Genomic DNA, 15,446 nt, shown 5'->3' with positions numbered 1-15,446 from the left:
TTGTTCTATTTTACGCACACACTATATATATATATATATATATATATATATATATATATATATATATATATAAAACTATTCTTATAACATATTTAATTGATGTTCCTACTGTCACTGCTTATTTGTGTTTTTGATTTTATCATGTCTATTCAATTTTTTCTTAACAGATAGACATAAGCTTTCATGCTTTTTTTTTAAGATAGCTGCTATAGTGGGATTAATCGTGGAGCAAAAAGGATTTTCATTTTTTTAACGATACATTTAGTTTGGCACGGTGAATAATGGTTTTCAGAATTTTTCATGGCAAAATTCTGCATCGGCCACAAAAAAATCCATATTTTTCAGGCTCCAATAGAATCTTTTTCCACCGGAGGGGTACAATCCTGAACCAGTGACTGCCGAAGTGCCCTTGAGCTAAATACTGAACCCCTGCAATTGCGCCAGATGCTATGTCATCAGTAAACGAGTAGACAGTGTGAAAGCACTTTTGAATGCCCTGAAGGTTGAAAACCGTTGTACAAGTGAAAGCCCATTTACCATGGCGACCAGCTGGGGAGTTAGAGGGTCTCTCCTACTTCAGCTTAAGCCTCAGATGTTTTAAGCCCCGAATCGGAATTTTACTTAATTAAAAAAAAAAAAAAAGGAAGAGAGAGAGAGAGTAAATCGCACCCAAGGCCTCGCAAAGAGCGAGCGAAAGTAAGGACATCAATTGTGTGTTCAATGGAGGAGGCTGCACTTAATACAAAAAAATACTCCTAATATTACAGTAACATCATTTTACATTTCGCTTCTTTTGCAAGAATTCTGTTCATTAAAAAGTATTCGAAACACAGAGTCCTTAAAACTACGCCATTTCAGAAGTCAATACTGTAATCAAGAAGTCAGTCTCAAAAGTTCCCCGCCATTGATTTCCCGATACTCCCATGTGCCGGCTTTGAGATCAAACCGATTGGCCGCCAGTCAAAGCGCTCGGCAACAAAAACATTTCTGAGTCAAATTTCAAACAACTTTGCACCAAATTCACGGCGGATCGGATGGCCCCAGAGACATTTGCATTGATCAAGGATTTACTTTCACACACGCTCCCCTCCTTTCGCAGGCTGTGATTCAAGGTCTTTTTGGCTTAGCTTCTAATTCCAGCTCTGCTGTTGGAGGGTTCAAATACACCCGGTAGCGCATTTCTAATGAAACTCCCAGGGCCGGCTAGCTCTGCCGCTCCTTGACTTTCCCTGCGTTGAGCGCAGGATTACGGTGCTTCGACAGCAGCAGTTGAAGGGATTTATCATCTCTGTCAATATTTATGCATCTTTGCAAATGAGTTGCACAATTACGCGGGTGTGATTGGCGGCCCATCCGCTCGCAGCCTGACCCCTCATGCTTTGATTCTTGGAAAATCTCCCGCATCTAAAACCCTTTTTTCTGTGAGCCGTGCCATAATCTTAAGCAGCACTGGCATGTTAATGCTGCCGGCAGATTTCTTTGGAGCCTCGCGACAGGGGCTCAGCTCATCCTTCATCACCTGATGCTCTTCTCTGCTCTTCACTCCTATTTTCCCTGAATGTCACCGTTTTTCAAATGCCTTCCTGCTTTCCATCACGGGGTGATCCGTTTCATTTATCATGATTTCACCTAGTCTCTGTGCACAGCGTGTTCTTCCTGTCCTCTGTATTGACTTGGGGTCCGTGTGCGCCTTTGTGATATGATTACAAGTGGGCCGAGAAGCTGTCTAAATCCCCCTGTAACAGGGGATCAGCCGACACAACACAAGGCCTAATCTGGCTAATGATATCAAGTGCAGACAAACTAAAGGGCTTTAGATACAGAAATGCTTTTATTGCCATCATAATAAAACCGCAAAGGATTTTTGCGTTAGTGTATTTTATCCCCGCCGAATCCGACGCCGTTATTATATTGTCATGGTGACTCCGTTCGCCTCAAATATTGAGAATTCAAAACAAATTGAATGCCCCTCTCATTCCTTTTGAATGACCTCACCAAAATAAAATAGTACTTTTTTCAACTCGGTGCTGAAAATTGATATGCAAATTGATGCTAGCGAACACAAAAGCTTAAAATTTTGCAAGCTGTTTGTGCCTAATTACAGTATTATGTTTGCTAAATCAGTGGTTCCGACCTCACGGCCTGCCGTTCCTGCCGGCCGCGGCACGTCCGCAAACCTTGTAAAAGAGGTGAAAAAGGCCCTTCGAAGCAGGAGTTCTCTACAAAATAAAATCTCGTGCAAGAACAAAGTTTATCCGCCGAAACGGGGGCAAAAAGGGGCAGAACAATAGTACAATATTTTACAGTACAGTACGTGTTGAGCTATTTCATTGCTTATTTATTAATCAATTTTTTTGTTATTATTTGTACGGTGTTCCGACTTACTCTGAAATTCGGGTTACACCGCGTTTTAAGAGTCGCATTTTTATTTACCTCTCTAATTCTTTAAGGTAGTACCTTCATATCGATGGATCGTACACGCCCATAAAATGATAAGGAATTGTCCAAATGAATTCTATTGCCATGATTTTGCCAAATAACCTTACCAGGCGAAATGCGTTCTTTGAGTGCTTCATTTTTCATTAATAGTGTTTCAATTTGTTGGTGTCTTTGCTGTCCTTAGTTGCTGTTCTCCTGAAGAATGACTACTTTGTGCGAGGTGGTGGGCTACCAGGCCGCTTTAAGGCCGAGAAGATGGAGTTTCACTGGGGCCAGAGTAATGCATCAGCGGGTTCGGAGCATAGCATCAACGGCAGACGGTTTCCTGTTGAGGTAAAGCATCCTGTCAGTGTACTACCATGACAAATGTACAGCACCATGAGGTAGAGTGTACAAGGAAACTCAGCAAATTACTGTATGACTAGACAGAAAATGAACTAATCCCTAACAACCCCCCAAAAAAAAATACATTTTGTGCTTTTGTTTGTGTTTGTTTTTCATGTGCTCTCTGGTAGTCCCCAAGGGTCTAAAAGATGCTGTTTGTCTAAATAGGAACAAAGTACAATAATTGGTGTTAAATAAGTGTGTTGCAATGACACATCTTAACTGAGAGACAAGCTTTGTGTGTCAAGTTTAGCCCGGTTAGTTAGTGGAAGTTACAATCACTCGTCAATTTGTAAGGGTAGGGCTAGGATGACTTTGAAATAATAAAGTGTTTCGGGACCATAGTTTTTAGTACATTATTTATGATTTAAACAATTATAAAACTAGCAAACAACTATGTTAGGGGGTATTGTTTAGCTAACTGCTTTGTTAATTGAAAATTCTGTCAATTGTTTGCATTTGAATGTGGATTAATCCTGCCTTATTGCATTTAGGCAAATTGCGGTCCACTAATTCACATCTCGCACTGGTGCTGTTGATTCAATCTCGAGAGACTATGCGCAAGAAGACCAACGTGTGTTTGCGGCTTTTTATTTATGTGTTTATTGCATTTAAAATACCTTTCCGATGTTTTAAATATTGAGTATTTTACAGTGCTTACAAAAAATATTGCTTGAGTAATTACTTGTAAATAACAGGGCGTGAAAGCAGTGGTTAGTGCGTGTCCCTTTCGTGTGCAGCTGCATTGCTGGAGTCCTTGTGTGTGTCTTTCTTTGGCGTCTGTGCACACACAGCTTTTGATCCTGAATGCCTCTATAATTAGATGAATTTTTGCATTGCCATTTTGCATTCAGCATGCCGAGATAGTATAGAGCGCAGCTCTTTTGATCATGTGTCTCCAAATAAGTGGATGGGCTGCTGTTAGAAAAAGCTAAAAATGATCATAAATTAGATACTTAATTTCAAATAGAGAGTTTTTGGCACATGGTGTTTTTGCTTAGATGAGCATTTCTGCTTGATGGGGACAGGCTTAAAAGAACGGCACGCGTTTAATGTGAAACTCATATTTTACGTTTTATCAAGTTCATAATGTGCGAGTATATTAAAAACCTCATTAATTTTGTGAACATGTGCTACTTGTCCATAAAACACAGTAGTTTCTTCGACATGCTGTTATGGTGTTTAACATGACCAAATGTCATCCAATTACTAGCATTAACAGCAAAAAAAAAGAATAATAATATACATTTCATTTAATATAATTGAGACATTTCTGAATAAGAACTATCAAACCAAATCAAGTGTATCTGTAATTTATCATGTGTAGGTGTGTATTAGTTTACTGCATTGAATCGGATAACTGCAATATAAACACGTTACTTGGCCTACTCATCAGTGGCTCTCATGCATACAAATGTGTACAGCTGTGCCCAGTAAAAGGGTTAACATTTGTATCTCATACACACTGAGCATCGCGTTCGTTTTGTACTTTTTGGCTCACAACACCTTGAATGTTGAGTTGCAGGGCGCCAACCTCCAGATCTGAGTTGCATATCTCATCCTGTAAAAAGCTTTCAGACGTTTCTCTTACCTGCCACCCCAAGCATATAACCACATGTACATGCATCCACTAGGCTCTGCGGGCAAAGCAAATTACATCGCTGTACTATATGGACCCCACTGGCTTTTGTAACATGGTCATGTAGTAAAATAAACAAAGGGGTTGCATGGCTGGTGGCTCCTGAGCTTGACATTAATATAAGTGCACAGGCTCTTACATGAGAGTCGAGTGGACAAATCGATAGACGGCCCACCTGTTTGCTCCAACAGCACAATGAAAAATGAATCGCTTGATTTGTTTTTCCCCGAGGGTTCCATTGGGAGATCTTTTCATATAATATACTGTATTAACGTGTCACGCTGCTTGGAATAATTTTACATAGATTTCAAATGGTATCTCAGAAATGTACTTGCGTGTACATATATACTGCGCGTATATCATACATGTAATGGAGTACAATAAGAATGGCTGTGAATATATTTCAAGTCATGCATTATATAGTCAAGATGGACTTATAATCAGTCCATGTCTGACAGTGTATCAGCATTCATCAGTGGAGCACAAGACTGATTGCGTCTTGTGTTTTTATGAGTTGGATACTCTGTATTTGTATTATGTTTGTGGTTATATTACGACAACAGCCATTCAGCTACATCAATGCAAGAGCTAATATGTGAAGTTAAATTGTAGTGTTATGGTATACTATAATCATGATATAAAGTCACTGTATTCTTATCTTATTTTGTATGCCGCACAGTATGGACATTTGACAAAATGTCATTGATTGACTGTAGTAGTTTTCTCGGAATATTCCAAACTCCTCTTTCTATGTGAGTGTCAAGACAATTGAGCAGCAAGCAACTGCGTAACATTTTTTTTTTCAATTTAAAAGTTAACTCTGCGAATCTTTAATGTCACTTTTTTTAATAATGTACTGTCTTAGGAAAATTATTTTCCCTTAATAGACAAGAAACAGGACAAACGGTCTGAGAATGAGACATACGCTTTAATAAAAATACAACCTGATAGCTGCTGTAAGAAGCGTTTAGTCTATTTCTCCTTGGGCAAGGTTTGCACACACATGAACAAGCAGCTATCGTGTGGTTCGCCTTCACGCAACTGGCACCCCCCGCCCCCAAACACAGACATCTTGTTTTGTCTCACGGCGACGATAATACACTGTCAAAGTGAAAGTAACAGTGTCTGCTTTCTTTTCATTGAACTAAAGCAAAAGCTTATATGATATTATGAGGAATATGGAATGCATTTTATAATTGCAGAGAGGGATGTTGACTACAATTTCTTTTCAGATGGATGCCAGTATGAGTACGCAACTCTTGCATAGTTTCCGAAATGCATACCAAATACGTATACCGCGCACGAGGACCCGGAGTTCTCAAACCCTAGTCTAAACAATTAAACATATTTTCAATGACCGTACTTTCAACTACTTCTCAAATATGTAAACGTACTCACAAATATAGTGTCACAAATATATTTGGTCCCATAATGCCATGGAGTATTGGTGAGCATACCCTGTAGCATTACGGGAAAATAAAAGGTTTTTGCTTTTAGCATCCGAATACATTAACATGTATTTAAAAATACATTTTGATAGATTTGAACATTTGGAATGTATTCAAAAATACGTTTCAACATTTAAACTGGTACAAACATACTTGTATATGCACCCAAATGAATTTGCCAGTCAAATATGTTTACTTACCTTAGCAGCTCCTCGCTTCCATATATTCGCTTATTCTACATGTACCGTACCTATTGTTTGCTTGTAGTATACTGTCACTACAGCATGTTTTTTTTTTCTTAATGCCGGAGTGCTTTTTAGGTTAATCAAATAAATTAATTTCATGTTGGTGTAGCTGTATGTACAGAAGGTATTATGTGACACGAAATTCTTGGTGAGAATTGAAGCCACTGACTGCGCTGGCCAGTTGGATGCGAAGTAAGATACTTGCGTGGGATTGAAGTGAGAGATTCATACTGTGTTTAAGACAAAAACATTTACCAACAAACAGCTCTGGTAGCAAGAGTTACAAAGAATTGGAGACCTTGCCTCCCACACACTTATTTCTTATTGTCTTCTTCTCGTGCCTCAATACCTCCCTATCATGGGAAATGATGCCAAGCATGAGAAGCTTTTCATCCATTTCCACTTAAATTGGAATGTAGAATGCGGTTGTGCACACACTTTGAGCTGAGGAAAGGAAATGTGTGTGTGTGTGTGTGTGTGTGTGGGGGGGGGGGGGGGGGGTGTAATGGCCAAATATAGACCAAAGAATAACTCATAAAATGTGGACATCATGAACTGTTCCATGGAGTGAAGGTGAGCTGGAGGTAAATAATTGAGCTCAAATATTTTCTGAGGCTTTCAGTTTCCGCCTGTTCTGCCTGGCACATATCACAAGTTACAATATTATGTTAAAAAAAAAAAAAAATCTGTATTCTTCCCACTGCTGCAGTGTGGTGAATGCACAGATGAAACACAGAAGCGCTATGCCGATAACGTTTGAGTTTGGATAGACCACCTGTCTGCGCGGCTTCAAATCAACGCCTTAAGTTGAACGGGAAATTAGCATCAGATCTTGAAGACGTAGGGTGAAACGAAGCATGCCGTCATGCAAGTCAAGCGATGCGCTTTCAGCAACATTTACTTTTAGGGCCTGCTTTGAAAGAGTTTTGTCATTGAATACCCTGTTTTCCAAAGTACTCCGGGAACAAGTGCGGGTCACAAAAGCCCATCTCTCAGACGAAATGAAAACCCAAGGGGGCCCATTTAATTGTGTGATGTAGTTAATACCATGTGACAGCTCAAGAATGGCTAGCACTCCTTCTTGCTGCGTTCCCAGAGAACAAATTAGTTGCACTTAAGGCTGCCGTTAAAGCAACGGATGTAAATCATCAAAATTCGGTTACTCTCTCATTATTCTGTCCCGTTTACTCAACCGTGGATCCAAAGGTGTTTTTATATTTATGTCTCCTCCCCTTTTTTTTGGCGTATTGTCAGTACGGCCACTTTCAGCATTCTCAAAGTTTTCCTTCGAAAGCCATGCTCTTAAATTAAATCAACATCTAGGACCTTTTTCTTATTGGCAATTAACTTGGTTCACTGACATGAAAGGCTTTTTCAAATTAAAGAGTCTCTCGACTGTGATGATGGATAGGTCCAATTACTACCTTTAGAATCATTTGCTGATTTTGATCATCACCACGTGTCATTATGTGTCTGCTCGGAAATGAAAGCAATCAAATTCTTTTTGATAGCAAATGGAGGCTTGACAGGTGTTCCGTACTTTTTCTATGATGGTTTTCACGTTACAGCCACACTTTTTAAGCTTTGTTGTGGAACCAGAAACAGTGTTGCGGGTGATTTAAGGTAATTGGGAGCACTGATGAGAAGCGTTTTTATTCTCTTAGATCTCCCTGCAGGAAAGAGCACATTCCTACAGTCTTGCCTGTCTGTGTAAGCACTGTAGCCCTGAGGAAGGGGACGCGGTATTTCTTAAGCATCCTCCAGCAGTGGCAGAACACAAAAAGGAATGGCACACATTATAGGAGATTTATGGAAGAGATAAATACACCCTCTTTTATACACCTAAAAAAAAAAAAAACGCCTTTCATCAGCTTCCCAGCAGTGTGTAGTATGTGCGAAGAGGGATTTATGAGAGGACAGTTAGATCGTGTCCACTCCTCAAGCGATGTATGCTCTGTCTCCCACCCCAGATGCAGATCTACCTTTACAATTCCGACGACTTTGACAGCCTCAACGCGGCCATCAAGGAGAGACGCATCATCGCCGCCATGTCGGTCTTCTTTGAGGTAAAGTACCCAACAAGACCACAATGCGCACAACACAAAAAGCTTGAAATAAACAGCCCGGGCGCCGAGAGGGAAGCGAGCAAATAGCCGCGTTCCAATTTTGGGGCTGCATCATTCGCAGGCTGCGTTTGCGCGCCGGTGAATGTCACTCTCCAAATTCAAAAGCTGCTTTGAATGCGCCCTGGTTTTCCATAACATAGTGACAATCAGGGTAACTGTGCCAATATATGATACATAGACTACGCGCTCTCATTTAACAAGCATTGGCAAAGCTTTAAGAGGTTCCCCCGTAAATTGCATTGGTTGGATCTGAAGGCTGCAGCCCATCAATTGGGGCCCTGCAAAATGCCGGATGTCCCTACGTATCTGTTTATGCTATCACATTTCCCTGGCCTAAAGTAATTGGCGGTAAAACTTTTCCGATGACGCAGTTCTCGCCATCGCATCTACATGGCCTGTAGCGCAGTTTCACATCCTTTATTGAGGCAATTTAAGAACACCACCAAACAAAAATATCATAAAGAATGAATGTCGACGTAATGATGATCCTGTCTTAAATATATAACAAAAATATATTTGCAAAAAAAAATCCAGGTGTTAACTAGAATTTTAAGGTGTGAATCACCAATACACACTAGATAGAAGACATCTGAATTGTGCTTACACCATGTAAATGTACAATATTCATATTGGTTGCTTCAGCATCGTTGTGCTTTCCTTGATATTTAATGTAAGACAGCCCTTTGCACTGGAAAAAAATACAGTATGTTAGTTTTTTGTTTTTTTTCTAGCACATCTTTCATGAAATGTAAAAATGTAGTGCCTTAAAATCATGTATTATGATACAGCTCATGTTTTGTCATCTTATGCCAGTGAATGAAAGGGCATATTTTTTTTAATTATTTTTTTACATTTTTAAATAACGGATAAATATTTTTTTGTAGAAATAAGGCAGTCCTAATTTTTGTGATTGTAAACAAATACATGAAATCAATTAGCGGCCGAAAGGAAATACACAAACTCAATAAAAATATTGCATTATGTTCCAAAAGAAAAGTGGCCCACCGGTGTGTTGCTTACTTCCAGAGACGCTATAAATTGTTCCCTCCAGGTCTGAGCACACCGGCTCTTGATATATAACAGCGGTCCTAATTTCTACTTACTGTAAGAACACCCCAGAGATTTATGTACCTTGGAAAAGCATTCACAAGGACTGACAGCTTCAGGGTCTACAGCGGTGTTACACACTAATTTCTATTAGCGGTATTTGTGCAATTGATGGTAGGTGATCAATGTGCTATAACGTTCCGCCTAATGGCACACAGACAAGGGTCACTGAACTAGGCGGAGGAGGTTGGGGGGAGAGGGGAGGGTCGGCTGGAATGGGGACACAGGTGTTTTGAATGTGGGTCTGCCATCACACAGTGATGGACCGTGTATGGAGCAGGACCTAAATGCCGCTGTTGGGTCCTGACAGCCCTATTGCTTACTGCAATTAGCACCCGCATACACGATCCGCTGAGTAGCATTTTACACAGCGAGGGGTATTAGTGCAGGTACACACACATACATACGCGAGGGCTCAGATTTACCATTTCTAATCAATGAGAGGAGTCTTCTTGAAGTCCCTAAAGGCCTATTAATGGCCTCTAAGGTGTGTGTATTATCCACATTCAGCATTCACTTCCACGTAATTATTCTCTGTAGACTGACCTGAATTAATGTTAAGCACGGGAAGATCAGTACCTGCTTCCCAACACTTTTTTTGAGTCTATTCTCATCGCCCTATGTAGGACATAGATAATGTTGCACAAAGTGCATTTGAGCACTCGTGGCCAGAAATTGTGACCATAAAGAAAGGGTAAATGCTGTTTGTGCTGGTGAGATTTTGTATTCCTACTTGGTTGTTGAATTACAAAAGTCACATTGAACAAGCAACCAAAGAAGCCTCATAAATCCCATGAAATAATCAGATGTCTCCAAGGGAGCGTAGATAAAATAAAAAAACATTCATACCCTTGAGTTGAAGTGAATTTTTATTGATGACACGAGAAAGTGGAACAAGACTCCGGAAGATGCTATGTACTCATTAGAACAGTTATTCTCAACCGGTGGGTCAGAACTCAAAACTGGGTCATCGACAGGTTGTAATATTTATTTGTTTTCATTTTTGTCAGTACTAAAATGCAGCATACTGTTTTTCATTTGATTGAATTGACTTGTGTCATGATTTGCTGCTGTCTGAGTGTAAGTCATATTATACAATTAATGTCTTCAGATTATACGATTTATACCTGTAGACTAGGGTTGGGACGATATCACTCCAAAGCATATCGTTTTAAAATCTTTTTTTGATAAATTGCCATTTTTCTTTATTGCTAAAAATTGCTTTTCTTATAAAAAGTTCTTTTTTCAAACAAAATATATAATACAGAATTTGTTACAACAACAAACATTCAACATGCTAAATGAAAATAAATGTCACAAAAATCAAAACTAACTAATGAATTACTTCTGATTGTACACATGCAATTCTAACTGAAATATGGGCACTTAGTATGAAATGACAAAATTGGAATAATTGATCAAATCAATGATTCAACCACTATGTGTATCAATTAATAGTACGTGTCTAAGACCACTACTGAAACAGCACTTTGGATGGCAAGTGGTGACCGACAATCACGCTGAAAAACACCAGACGACGTTTGCAACGGCCCTTTTTTCACTTAACGCCGACTGGCGTTTCCTTGCTGATGGTTAATGTTAATGTTCCAAATGCCATCTGGCATTTTTCAAAATAAACATTGGTCGCTCCTCGACATCGAGAGCGGCGTTTATGACGCCGTCTCTGATGCCGGTACGCGTAAAAAGCGATGTAATAAATGGCATTCTAAATGCGGATTAGTGATGGATGGATGAATGGATAGGATGGAAAGATCAAAGGATTGGACACAATTCCGCACAATAATTAAAAGCTAGGAAAGCATTCAAAGAAGACGGTAGGGAGACGAAATTTCACCAAGATAGTGACATAATGTCAAAGTTGAACATGGGATGACCGCTTATCACATTACCGGGAGTATGACATCTCTTGACTAAAATATTGTGAAAATGATACGGAAGAAAATGACGCACAAATTGTCAAAATACAGCTCAAGGGTTAAATGCACTTTCTTTTGTGGATTTTGCTAATTTTATCAGTTGTCTTTGACATGACAAAGTTTTTGAGTACTTGCGCACCGGATTATAAGGCGCACCCTGAATTAATGACATATTTTAAAACTTTTTCAATCAAAATATAGTAATACTCAAAGCAATAACAAAACCTCAAATAATAACTCTAAACTCTCAATAGCACAATATGACCAGCCTTGTTCAACAGTAAACACACAAAAGAAACAGATAAAGCTTACTTTATCCATATTTATCCACTTTATTCATTCCCCATCTACGAACCCCAATCTCAATATTGATCCGTATATAAGGCGCACCTGATTATAAGGCGCACCATCAGCTTTTTCAAAAAATTAAGGCTTTTAGGTGCGCCTTATCGTGCGGAAAATTATAATGACAGTGTGTTCCGAAGCAATATAGCTTATGAATAATCTTTAAAGTTTTTTATTTGTTTAGTTTGTTTTTGTTTTGTTTTTTTAAATTATGAACCCACTTCCATCATTTACTGTCCTAGTGTTGTTATCATTTATTATCTCCTGTGTCTGACCGTTTCTTGCAGCTCGGGCAAAAAGATAACCCAGCTGTGGAGCCCATCATCCAGGGCCTGAAAGGAGTAGTACATCATGGTAAGTAATTAAGACTTAAAAAAATATGCCTTGTATGCAACACTGACTTACCTCCAGAGAAACAAAGGACGCTGCTCTTATTTTCATCTTCTCAGACATTTGCGCACATATTCCGTGTCCCAAATTAGACTGTGAAGATTTGAGTCACGATTAACATCAAAAGGAGGCAAAAAAAAAATACCGCCTCTGCCTTGGCTATTTTGCCTTCCACTAGTTGGGACATAGTCGGCTCCCCATGCAGAGGTGGAACTATTTATTACTTATGGCCTTCAATTAACGGGCACTCATCTCTCATGTACTGTGCACGCTACGTCCTGTAGAGGCTCATATTCACCGTTAAGGATTCATTACTTGTGTGGCCTTGAATGCTACTTAAACATACTCTTAAATTATTGCTCCCCTGTCATCTTGACTTTATGCATGAATTATGAGAACCACCGGCAGATGTGTTAGCGTGACATGTTTGCATCGACGCATACGGCTTGTTTGACACCCGGTGATTGTCTTTGTGTCGGTACAATTATACGCCATCATGGATGCATGTACACCAATGAACACGTGTGAAGTAATTATTGCTAGAGTCATCGAGTCTGTTGGAAATGTAATCTTGCAGGGGGGGACTTCGGGCGCAGTTGTTTACTACTTAATACACCTCAAGTCGAGAATGAACACACTCATACCAAATGCACACACACGGGATAAATAACTTTTATAAAAGCTTCAGCGAGTTGTCTTCAGAATCAGAAATGGGTCCGTTTTGTTCCGATGAAATTTCGGCACTTAAAACTCCATCTAAGTAATCACGGGAGATAGAAGTTGCTCCCAGTTCACTTTGGCTATGACTATGATTTTCCTTTCACAGTTGCATTTTTTTTTCTTTTTCTTTTTTTCTTAGCTATTGTTCTTTTTAAACCTGATTGCAAAGATACATCAATTGTGAAGTTGCTCCATCGTTTATGGCTAAGATGACTGGCGCACTACAAATGCAGAAAAAAAAAAACAATTGATGGTGGGAATGTAACATATCTATGTAAAATATATTTCTTTTTCATGTTTAATCAAAGTACTGTACTAGTAATAGTCAAGGCAGAACGTACTGGTAGTCACATGGTGGGTGTGGTCGGTTCCTATGGCTTAAGCACATGGGATGTCATTTGCAATTGATAGCAAGTTGAAAAAATGTCTTCAAAGGTTTTACATGTACATGAAAAATATATATGATCAAATTAATGACAAAAAAATTTCCAAATAAGTAGAGTATCTTTTCATGCCAAACTCCTGAAAGCCAAGGTAGCAGCACAAATTAGGTACACAAGATAAAGCCATGAAAGGGTGATTTATTGAGATTTTTCTTTTTCTTTTAGCAGATAATGTTACTAATGAGTTACTCCCTGATTCATTTTGATGAATACGACAAGGGGATTTTTTTTCATTGCAACCTTCCCTTTTAAGGTTAATTGCTTGTGAATAAAAGATTTTCCTATCAGTATGTACAGTAGCTCGAGCTTCACAGAGACACTTAGTGTACATAACTGTAGTTATGATCGTACGATATAATTTTTGCCAGATTATGCAGCTCAACAACAGATGTTCCTGTTTCACTCCATACTGTTTGTCCTCTAGCTGTCAAAGTGTGGGTGTGGCGTTTTTAGCCTCACTTCCTGCTGGCTACTAAGCACTCCGTGCCTCCTCCCCTGCTAAGGCAACGTTCCACTCGCTCATTATCCCACAGTCATCCATCTATCAGCATCGGAGAGGCCCATGAACGATAGGGCACGTACGCTGCCTGAACACAGTGGTGGTGGTGGTGGGGGGTGCAGTGAAAATTTGACCACGCTTCCTATCAAATGCAGTCCACCAGACCCCAAACCGCTTTTATGATAAGGTCACGAGCAAATAGATGTGACATAAACACGCTCCTTGTATGATTTCAGAGGGTAGGACAAACCCACTGGCATATCTGCACACATGGTATTTGCACGAGATAAAGGGATCTCCCCGTGTGTCACAAAGCGATTCTTGTTTGTTTGGTTTGCCTAGCCTGGTCCTGATCAGATAGAGTCCATCTAGAAATCGCCGGTATCTCTCCTAATCCCCGTGTCCACAGTTGTTCCGTGGTGCAGAACAGGCTAGCACCCAGCCTCAGATCAGTGCCAGAGCGTACAATTTTACCTGACTGAGCTCCCTCTGCTCATCTCCCTCTGCCATCTGAACGCACGGCTCTCTGGTGATGGAGCTGCTTTCAAATGAGGGCGAGCGAGATGAAATCAGATGAAAATAGGCATACATTTAACTCCAGACGTGCATGCTATTAAAGATAAGCTGTTTGGGCTGGTAAACAACTCTGTGCTCTCCTTGTGTCGCACCCAGAAAAGGAGACCAACCTCAGGTCGTTCATCCTGAGGGACCTGCTGCCATCGTCGGTGGATAGCTATTACCGATACACCGGCTCTCTGACCATGCCGCCCTGCAGCAAGGTGGTGGAGTGGATCATCTTCTCCAGGCCCGTATATCTGTCCCACTCGCAGGTTCGTTTAGCGCACACGCTCACATGCCCAGACAGATTATTCTCCACGCGCGGTCGGATCCCATTTGCACACTGCCAGTGGATGCCGTCGAAGGCGCATGCGGCACTTCCTCTCATCTTTCCGCCTCTTTGTCTGTCTCTCCCGCAAGTCTTTTGCATAGGAAACCAATGCTTTTACTGTCGCAATCCTTGGGGGACGATTTTAGTCACAATTCGGAATTGTGCTCCTGCTGAGAAATAACCGTTAAGTCGAACAGTGCTGCGCCTTATCATTCTGGGGAGTGTCATTATATGGTGAACGTTCAGTTCATGACCTTCTTTTAAGAGACTACCATTTGCCACACTGGGCTTCTGTAACGTGTACACGTTATTAGGGCTGTCGAAATAACTAACTGTGATCAATTACGTATAGCGGTAGTTATTTTTTTATTTTCAAATTGCATTTTCATGTCTAACTATGTTTTCTTTATGGCGTTTGTATGCATCGGACTTCCTGCGCTTGCGTTGTTAAGGGTTGGAAAACAAAGGTCATTAACGTTGATTAATGGCTTTCAATTACTACGATCAGATTTTTAGTAGCAGCTCAAGACCCCCCCCCCCAAAAAAAATAACTGTAAAAATAATCGTCTGAGCAACGGCTTGTATTTCGTGTCAGGTGTAAGTCAAGGTATCAATGTATTATTAAAAGTATATTTAACACGGTATTATTGGATGTCATGCTGTGAATGTCCATAAAGTATTTTTCTTTCTTAACCCACCTCAGGCTGCTTTTGCCTTGTTTTTATTTTGCAAGGTAATGCATTCCAAATCATGTCTTGCACGTTTTACTGATCCCCTGCACGGGCATTTTGCCATAATTCCTGTGTTAGCCAGCCTAATATCCTCTAGAGTCCTC

At 40.1% G+C, this 15,446-nt stretch overlaps 1 protein-coding gene across 2 annotated transcripts in view; it reads left to right on the top strand.

Annotated features, from left to right (window-relative positions):
- LOC148419265 (receptor-type tyrosine-protein phosphatase gamma-like) overlaps positions 1–15,446 on the top strand; it is a 125,024-nt gene that overhangs the window by 74,329 nt on the left and 35,249 nt on the right. For both annotated transcript variants that reach the window (XM_088422853.1, XM_088422852.1), the window contains exons 5-8: positions 2,624–2,772; positions 8,126–8,221; positions 11,958–12,024; positions 14,395–14,552. In XM_088422853.1, coding sequence (XP_088278979.1) covers positions 2,624–2,772; positions 8,126–8,221; positions 11,958–12,024; positions 14,395–14,552 — 470 coding nt within the window. The remainder of the gene's footprint in view (positions 1–2,623; positions 2,773–8,125; positions 8,222–11,957; positions 12,025–14,394; positions 14,553–15,446) is intronic.

Source organism: Hippichthys cyanospilos, chromosome 9 (genome assembly GCF_059441005.1).
Source record: "Hippichthys cyanospilos isolate Australia breed blue-spotted pipefish chromosome 9, RoL_Hcya_1.0, whole genome shotgun sequence".
In the NCBI taxonomy this organism is placed as follows: domain Eukaryota; kingdom Metazoa; phylum Chordata; class Actinopteri; order Syngnathiformes; family Syngnathidae; genus Hippichthys; species Hippichthys cyanospilos.
Note: the sequence above shows the minus strand (reverse complement) of the source record. Positions and strands in the feature narration are given on the sequence as shown.